This window comes from Papaver somniferum, chromosome 5 (genome assembly GCF_003573695.1).
Source record: "Papaver somniferum cultivar HN1 chromosome 5, ASM357369v1, whole genome shotgun sequence".
In the NCBI taxonomy this organism is placed as follows: domain Eukaryota; kingdom Viridiplantae; phylum Streptophyta; class Magnoliopsida; order Ranunculales; family Papaveraceae; genus Papaver; species Papaver somniferum.
Window position 1 is genome coordinate 172,134,988 of NC_039362.1, and position 9,172 is coordinate 172,144,159.

General features: G+C 34.8%; 1 protein-coding gene and 1 long non-coding RNA gene across 3 annotated transcripts; one reads left to right on the forward strand and one right to left on the reverse strand.

Moving 5' to 3' along the window:
- The first annotated feature begins 294 nt into the window (after positions 1-294).
- LOC113278138 lies at positions 295-1,965 on the forward strand. Of its 2 annotated transcripts, none has more exons than XR_003325314.1 (4): positions 295-534; positions 1,177-1,267; positions 1,370-1,556; positions 1,732-1,965. It is a non-coding gene; the product is annotated as an uncharacterized LOC113278138 (long non-coding RNA). The 2 variants fall into 2 exon arrangements; XR_003325315.1 differs by having other exon boundaries at positions 295-521.
- A 2,709-nt stretch (positions 1,966-4,674) lies between these two features.
- On the reverse strand, positions 4,675-6,057 carry LOC113280065 (aspartic proteinase CDR1-like). The gene has a single exon (XM_026528709.1). The coding sequence runs from the start codon at positions 6,055-6,057 to the stop codon at positions 4,675-4,677; it is 1,383 nt and encodes a 460-aa protein (XP_026384494.1).
- Between the last annotated feature and the right edge of the window lie 3,115 nt (positions 6,058-9,172).

Genomic DNA, 9,172 nt, shown 5'->3' on the forward strand with positions numbered 1-9,172 from the left:
TTAAAAGCTATCTTCTTAGAATATCTGGCCCCATCGGAATATATTTCCACCAATAGGAACCTTCCGTTGTTTCACACCACCAATAATTCGTCCGGTACTATTCTCGGACCAATAGTATTCTCGGACTTGAACTTCTCTTTTCAATCATAAAAATACTTTGCAACCCTAATTTTTATTTCGCTTTTATTTTTTTGCCGCACACTTTTCTCTCTTTTTTTTTTGCTAGAAACCCTAATTCTAATACATGCTTATTGCTATTGATTTTTTTTTTTTTTTGGCTTCTAATACATTTGTTGTTGATGTGGTGATAGAAGTGCAGATATGCGAGACAGAATCAGAGCGGCGATTCTTTCCTCTCATGTTTCTTTTTCTTTCTAAACCCTAATTTTCAATTCTAATGTTGTGATCGCTGTTGATATTTTGCTATTTGTTATTGATATTACAGGTGATAGCACATGAAAGTGCAGATATGCGAGAGAGAATCAAAGAGACGGTTTAAAGGTTTCAAGATCAATGTAGATGTAAGTTATTTATGTAAGTTATCTTCCTTTTGGTGGTATCGATAATTTTTTTAATAAACTTAGTGATCGTTATTTTCTCATACCAAATGTAATTAACATGCTTTACTATATCTGTGGATGATTCCCTGTGAGTTATTGATTAGGGTGCATAATTTTATATAGTTCGAATTGATATGTTTCGGTGTGCTAATCTTGCAGGTATTGCGTTGATGCTTTATTGTATATGTGGATGATTCCCTGTGAGTTGTTGATTAGGGTGCATAATTTTAGATAGTTTGGCATATACCACCTGCAAAATGTTACTGTAGTGATAGTACTAATTTCCATTTGCATAAATCAACTTTAAACTAAGTTAGTTAAAGCATTAAGGCATGTAATTTCGTTTGGTGTCCAACCGGGCATTATTATACATTTTTGTCTCAAATGGGAGGATTTTTCTTTTCTGATGCAGAGCCAGTATCTAGACTGCCTGAAATCACAATTTAATACCTGTATGAACACTCATAATTTGTATGTCATGACAAATATTTTCTTTCATTACGTCATGTCTTCTCCAAATGACATTAAGCAATTTCTACGCCACATACATATCATGAAGATAACTTATGATATTTATCTATTTCAATTTTGGGTTTTGATTAATTTTTTCCTACAGATTTCATGGGAAGCTGATCTATTTGTTGTTAATATGCATGCCAAGTACTATTATTTTGGAAGTCCGGTTTCATGTAGATGTCACAGTTACGGTGAGTTCAGTTCTACTTATTTTCTAGGGTCCATGCATTTTCTTGACATTATCTCCATGATTAATGCAACTGACGATTTGTTAACATCTTTCATAAATTAAGCTCCAAATATTCGGAGTTGTTGTTTTCTAAGGCGCTGGTGGATTCTTTGAGGACTGGGATAGATTGAACGTGATAAAGCTACGTTTCTTTGTTTTTGGTTGTATTGCAACTTCTGGCGGTATTATCCAGGATAAGTTGATTGAGCACACATGTTGGGCTCACGACAAGCAAGTGAGATGTATAGCAGGTATATAACAAGAGTTACAAGACCATATATGGGATAAAACTATTTTACTTGAGGATTGAGTTTCTCATTATGGTGTTTAGTTTTTGTTTATCATCACTAGAATTTTATTACGAGGTTTTGTATTAATTTAATTTTATTATTTGTTAATTCCCGTCGACATTGGTTGCATTTTCAGCTATGTTACGTTGAATTCCACGGGCATTTCTTCCTCCAAATGAAGCTTCCATTATCAGGGCTGCAGCTGAATAGGCACATTGTTTTCTTTCGAATTGCTAAGCTCCTTTTGGGACATCAGTGGAAGGGTTTCTTAGTTTTAATATTGGAAACATGTAATAGCTTAGCTAATTGTGTGCTGATTTTAGTTCAAAGTTCTTATGAGTTGCTAAGTTCCTCTTGGGACATCAGTGGAAGGGGCTACTTACTTAGTTCAAGTTCTTATGAGTTTTAATATTATCATCTTTAGTAATTGAATATCTTTATCGCCTATTCTTCTTTGTTTCATTCTTTAAATTTTGAAGCCCTGAAAATTCACCAACACCAAAACATATTTTATGGTGCAAAATGTCTTGGCCCGTGCAACGCACGGGTGTAAGACCTAGTATGTAAAATAACAGTAAAAGACTTGAGAAACATCAGCTTACATGGGATAACAATCCATCGTATACAGTTTACAAAATCAAAAACCCCAAATCCCAACCCTTGGTTAAACGATTCAAGTAGTATCCAGAGTTCTTTCAATCAGAAAACCCCAAACGTAACAATCGAACAGATAACAAATCCCCAAATTGTTAACCCATATTTCAATCAGAAAACCCTAATTCTATCGCCAATGGTTGATGAATGAGTGTAATTTTAGGAGATTTTGATGGCGGAGCTGCTGTAAAGTTCTTCATCTCTCCCATTCAACTCAGCCTTAGGTCATTTTCTTTATTCCCTATAGACACCAGCTTTCTCCTAAATTCGTCTTCCAACAGCCATCAAAGAGCTCAATCAAACCTCAATTTCTCATAACTAACACGAATTCATTCATCATCTTCAATTACATCTAACCCTAATTCCACATGTTACATCTCTTCTCGGCTTCAACGGACCAAATTCCTCACCATATTTGAACCCTTCGATTCATGGCAGCAGCTTCTCACCATTTATCATCAAATCCCTTCATTCTTCTTTAATTTTAACAACATCTCCGTTGTTCTTCCCTGATTTGATTTGAATCCATCTCAGATTCATGTAGAACACGAATTGAAAACACCCATCTTTTCATCCAACCAATTAACGGAACCCGCAACATCAACTCTTTCCTCTCGATCTTCATTTGCAAAGCTCAAATCTTCATCACCGTCTCTCAGTTAGAAGCAGCAACCTTCACCATCAGAAGCTAATGAGAAAATCCGAAGAAAATGAAGGTGAGAGGGATGAAATAACAAAAACGAATTATAATTACACGTCACCACTCAACGGAGTCGACGAGGATCAACGTTTTTCTTTAGACGAAACGCAAAGCCGGAAAAATGTGACCCAAACACATGATAAAAAAAAAAAGTACCAAAAGCTAAATAACCATAATAATTATCTTAGCAGGGACGGAGTTGTGTGGAAGTAAGGGGTGGCGCCCGCCTCCCCTAAAACTTTTGAAATCTATTAAAAGTCTCTTATAAATCCTATTATTGTAAAAAAAATCTATTATTCCGCCCCCCTTAAATTTTTATTTTTTGGATTAGCACTCCCCGTATAGAGTTTCTTTACGGCTGTCAATGGATAAAAATCCGTCGGATATTGGCAATACCGATAAGGTTAAGGGTTATTGGATATCCGGTATCCGATAATATCTGTCGGAATTCAAAAATTCAATATCGATAAGCTTAAGAATAAGCTATCGGATATCAGATATTATTCCGTTAATTTCCGTTATCTACTCATGATACAAAAAACTTCCAATAATTTCCGATAATTTCCGTTAATATTCAATAATTTCTGATAATTGCCGTTAATATTCGATAATTTCCGATATTTACTTAGGAGAGACATAATCAAATGGCTAAAGAGTAAACCTAAAGGGTATTAGGTATCGAAAATTTCCAAAAAATTTATGATATAGTTATACACTAACGGTATCGGATATTAACCTAACGGAAACTCCCTTAACCGGTACCGTTATGTTAATAAACGGATATCCGTTACGTTAAGGTTATCGGATATTGGATAGCCGTTATGTCGGATATCAACCTAACGGAATCCGAATGTTCGGAAACGGATACCGAATATCGAATATCCATTGACAGCCCTAAGTTTCTAGCTCCGTCCCAGTATCTTAGCGAGAATATAAATGCATCTCTAGTACGGTGAATATTGGAAAAACTATTAGGGTCTAGGATTAAGAAGGTCTTTGTTGACCAAAGTAAAAGTAGTAAAATGTCAGCTCATGAATGAATATAGTAATTGAGAAACAGGAGCCCAAGGGTATAGAAACCGATGAAAATCAATGTGGTTTTCTACGTTGTTTGTATTAGACCGGAGTCTAGGACAAAACTATTCACCAGAGTACGTGAAAAAGAATACATATTACTTGGGACTTAGGATCCCTAAATTTTATTTTATCTCCTTATAGTTTGTCATAACAAACTGCTACGACCTCCGTTGTAAAGTAATATATTCACTTTTTTAATTTAGCCCAATTTTTAGGTCAAATTAAAAAAGTGAAAATAACATTTTTCCAGAAATGTGTGGAGTATTATAATTACCTGCTCCAAAATTGCAGATACACTTTTTGTAAAATACAGGCATTGATGTTCAGTTGTAAAGCCAGGATCTGAAAAAACACCATGGGAAAAAAAAAACAAAAACCGGACTTGGACTTGGACTTTGTATGGGAAAGCATCCCTTAGTTTTCAGATTGGGTTTGAAATTTTGAAAGAAGCAAAAGGAGTGTGTTCATTCAAGGGTGGGCGGTTTATATTCCATGTCACGAAGAAAAAACATATGCTCTTAATAAAGAAAAACCAATAACTTAATAAATAAAAATTGTACGCCTTTAAAATCAAATAAATAGTTTATTAAATTTTAGATGAAATAAAATGTATTGTTGTCCAATTCCCAGCTAGGCGATATTGTCTCTTCATGAATCTAATTCGCAATACTCTGTGGCGAATGAGAGTGACCGATCCATAACATTATATAAAATCCGTTTATTAGCTTGTTGCATTGCTCCTAAAATAAAAGCCGGCCTATTTTGGTCCCTCCGAGAATAGCCTAAGCATATAATTTCAAGGGATATCATCACAAAATTAGCTTTATAATCTGTAATAACGTAATCGGCATGTGGAAAATGAAGTGTTATGGAAGGATAATTAGTAATATCAAATCTTCCACGTAGACGGAAACAAACATCAAAACTTTTCCGCGTACCAATATATTCGTTTCCTAGCCCTTCAAAATGTGTCTTCACCAAATCTGCAACTTTATCAAAATGATCTTTATACATCATGGATATTTGAACACCAGTATCTATGATAGTACCGCCTTCTTTTTTGGACTTAAGCTTAAAAGTACCTCTAGGAAAACCTATTTTTTTGTTGCTTACACTAATATCTTCTAGAGTTAAGTAATATTGATATGTCCGAAAAGGAGGCACAATGATGGGAGTTGTACGTACTACTTGAGATGCATCTCCAATTGTGGCATCTGCACCAAACCTTAAATATGTATCAGATCCCTCAATTTTATTGTTAAACGTCTCCAAACAGTAGGAAAATTTTCCTTCGCCAACATCACCTAATTGGTTTAGAAAAGACCATTGTCTTGGTCCTAAGCCAAGTATTCCTGCAATAAGATCAGGTTTGCCACGTAAATGATTCCTACCGATAAAGTTCTCAAAATTCTCTTGGTGAAAACCACAACCCATGTGTAAACCAATACTTTCAAGGCCACCAGCATCGGAGCCAAGAGTAAATCTTTCTTCAGCTATAATACCAGATGTGATTGATCCACTCGCATAGCGTGTTTTATAAGTGCATTGCCCATCGGCATTGCACTTATTTCCCTTGCAAATAGGATGAGTATTACAAGGAACATGACGATATGTAGTTGACGAGCTCCAAGGATAAAGTGGCATATCTTGGTTGAAAGCTTCAGTGGCACCTTCACATTGAAGCCACGTCTCATCACTACCTGAATCAATCATCAAATAGTAATTCTTAGCTTGTTGTTGGTTACCATGAAATGTACCTAAACCAACCATAGCAACATAATACGCACTTGGTCCGTAAATTACTGGCAAACGTACAACATGGGGATCTACGGAATGTGTTGCATCGTCATGGAGTAATATTTGTGATTCGATGTAACGTGCTTGAGCTTTCGACTGTTCTACGAGTCTCTGAAGCCTTTCGTCTCTTGTTAAATGGTCACCAGGATATAAAGGCGATTTTTTGGAGTCTCTATGAATCATCTTCACAGTAAACCCTTTCTTTGGATACACGGCGATGACTGAATTTAACATCAGTGAAACATGAGTTATTGATAGGAAAAAAATAAATAAAGTCTCCCCCATTTTTTACCTAAGAAAAATTCTTGTGGACATAACTATGTGCAATTCTGAACTTCAATTTATAGTACTAGAGTGAAAATTTATTAATGATTTTATATTTTAGAAATTAAAACAAGACCTTTTGTTATAAATACGCATTAAAGGCTGCCAGTTATTACAACACATAAAATTTCTATTGAATCTTTCTTTGGATATCAAGTTAATGCAAAATTAATTCTTATATCTTAGCAGAATAAATATTGATTTTTATTATTAAGGATGGAAAACTGATGATTTAGGCATCAACAACATTACCGATAAGATCACTGCTAATATCATCGGTTCTTCGTTTTCCTTCCCACGTTACCGTATTTTTATTTAGGCTTAGTAGATTTTAGTGATGGTACCTTGTTTTGCAATGCTTCAAATTTATTGCACTCTAAAGCGCTTTGCTTGCAAATAGTAATGGTACCTTGTTTCGCTTATTCTTCTATTCACTCCACGCATTCTACGAGAATTAAGTACACAACAGTTTAAAAAGTGCGTATCGGACCATAAAATGACAACAACTCATGACTAAAACATTACTAGATTAACAAATGTGGAGAATTTTCAATTTTTTGGTTGATTACATGATAATACTGTTATAGTTTAATATAGGATCATTCATAGATGATTTTATCACGAACCAGATCTCTTTTCTTTCTAAAATGATGATAGAGAAACCAAGTAATTGAGAGACAGGAGCCAGGGACGAGTTTGATCTTATACCACATCAGAAGACCAATTTTTTGGTTGATTATATGTAAGGGTGTAAAGAATACGCGAAAATACTCGGTCTGCTTGTACCCGCCTAAGCCTGCCTGTACCCGAAGTAGCCCAAAGCCTGTTATGGCCTGTTGTGTGTCATCTGGCCTGTCCTGGATTAATTTATTGGGCGGGCTCGGGCTTTACAATTAATTATGATGTCCAGTCTGAAAGTCTTTTTTATGCCATCAATCATTTAGTATCCTCTTAAAAAGACTTAAAAGTTACCATTTTATAATTGTCAATTGGGTATCTAGAAAAATAAAATATATAATTATATTTACTCATAATTAACCTTTTCAAAATATTAATGGTAATATATTTTCTTATTTAGAAAGTTTATTGTCCTCTAATTAATTATTAATATAGGCTAAAATAAAAAATTTGTCTTTGTAATTTAACTATAAAATAATACTATCACTTATGATATGCAATGTTAGAAACAAAAGAATATTGTGTTAAAAATAAATAAATTTAATACCATCCATTTGAAAATTTAAACTTTTTTAACAAAAAAATATTTTAAAAATAGTGGCATGTCCGACCCGATCTGACCTGCCCGTATAAAAAAGCGGGCTTTGGGTAGCAAATTATCTACTTTTACCCGTCTGCCCGGCCTGAAATTTTTTACGGACTCGCCGATATTAAGCCTGGCCCGCCCGGTCTGTCTTAGTTTTTGGGCCGGGCGGCCTGGCCTGCCCGAATTTACACCCCTAATTATATGATAATACTGTTATAGTTTATTATAGGATCATTCATAGATAATTTTATCACGAACCAGATCTCTTTTCTTTCTAAAATGATGATAGAGAAACCAAGTAATTGAGAGACAGGAGCCAGGGATGAGTTTGATCTTATACCACATCAGAAGACCAATTTGCAGGACATAAATGTGAAGCCATGAAAGCTTTCTTCTTTTTTTGCTGCAAATGACTTGAGAGTGAACTGTTTCATTATGAGTAACGATCGGTGTTTCACAATTTCTTATCTATACTACTAGTATACCCACCAGATCCTCCGAATCTACTAGCATTATAAAGTGATGATATACATGTATGAGATCTTTTTTCTTTGCGAGTCTGGATTCAAGCTAGTAACCGGATAATAGATGAACAACATTAGCATATCAGTCCAAAAGTATGAACTTACACGAAAATATTATTATTTTATCAGAACGCATCTTATTGGAGATCCCCCTGCACCAACCAACCTCAGAGGTAGGCAATGCACCGAAGAATACACCACATCGTCAATACCATCCAGTTTCAGGCCTTCCACAATAATGATGTCCTGGCAGCATTTACAAAATCACACGATATCACTAGGGAGCAAAATATAAGGTGACCATATGTACTGGCCAAGAACAACAGGTAATGGTATTTCAGATGAGAAATAAATCAGATTAAAGAAGAATGTTTACAAGTCTGATCATATTTTTGTCGCTAAATCTGGCAGAAGATATTAAACTGGATAGCATCATTGTAGGTACTCTAAGATAGGAATCCACATCTCATAGGGATGGTAAGTATCTACCGTAGTTTAGAAGTTCTGGATTAGTTTCCGGAATTAAATCTAACATGACGGTAAACAAAGTAATAATTCTATTCATAGACTTTGAAACTTTAACACGACAAAAAAGATCACCCAATCTTAATTTGGATCACCCCTTAGCAAATTTTTTCTAAATGCCTGAACTACCCATAAATAATCGTTAATAATTTTAATTAATTGGTGATAATCTTACTCAATTAGAGTTTAACATTTTTTTTCAACTTTTTTGTTTGCAATTTTTTTTTGCCCAGATTTGTATGAAAAATCGTCATGGTATTGAAGTGTTTCAGTGACAACTCTGAACGGTCGTTAATGTTTCGACTGTTTTAATGACGACTCTAAACAGTCGTTCTTTCCTATAAAAGAGTCAAAACAGTCGTTACTGTTTCAGTGACGACTCTAAACAGTCATTAATGTTTCGACTGTTTCAGTGACGACTCTGAACAATCGTTTTTTCTTATAAATGACGAAGAGTCCTCAATGGCAAATGTAGGACTGTTTGGAGTCGATATACATAATCAATTCCCTGACAACCCTTTGAAAGAGTCGTCATTGTTTTTATTATGTATATGACGACTCCAAACAGTCGTTACTATTTTTTAAGTGTCGTTACTGACAGTCGTTATTCTCTAAAAAGACTCTTTATCTTCGAAGAGTCGGTAATGGTAGCAATTCATTAAAGGGTCGTAATAGAATTGAATACGACCATCACGATCCTTAAAGTCGTTAT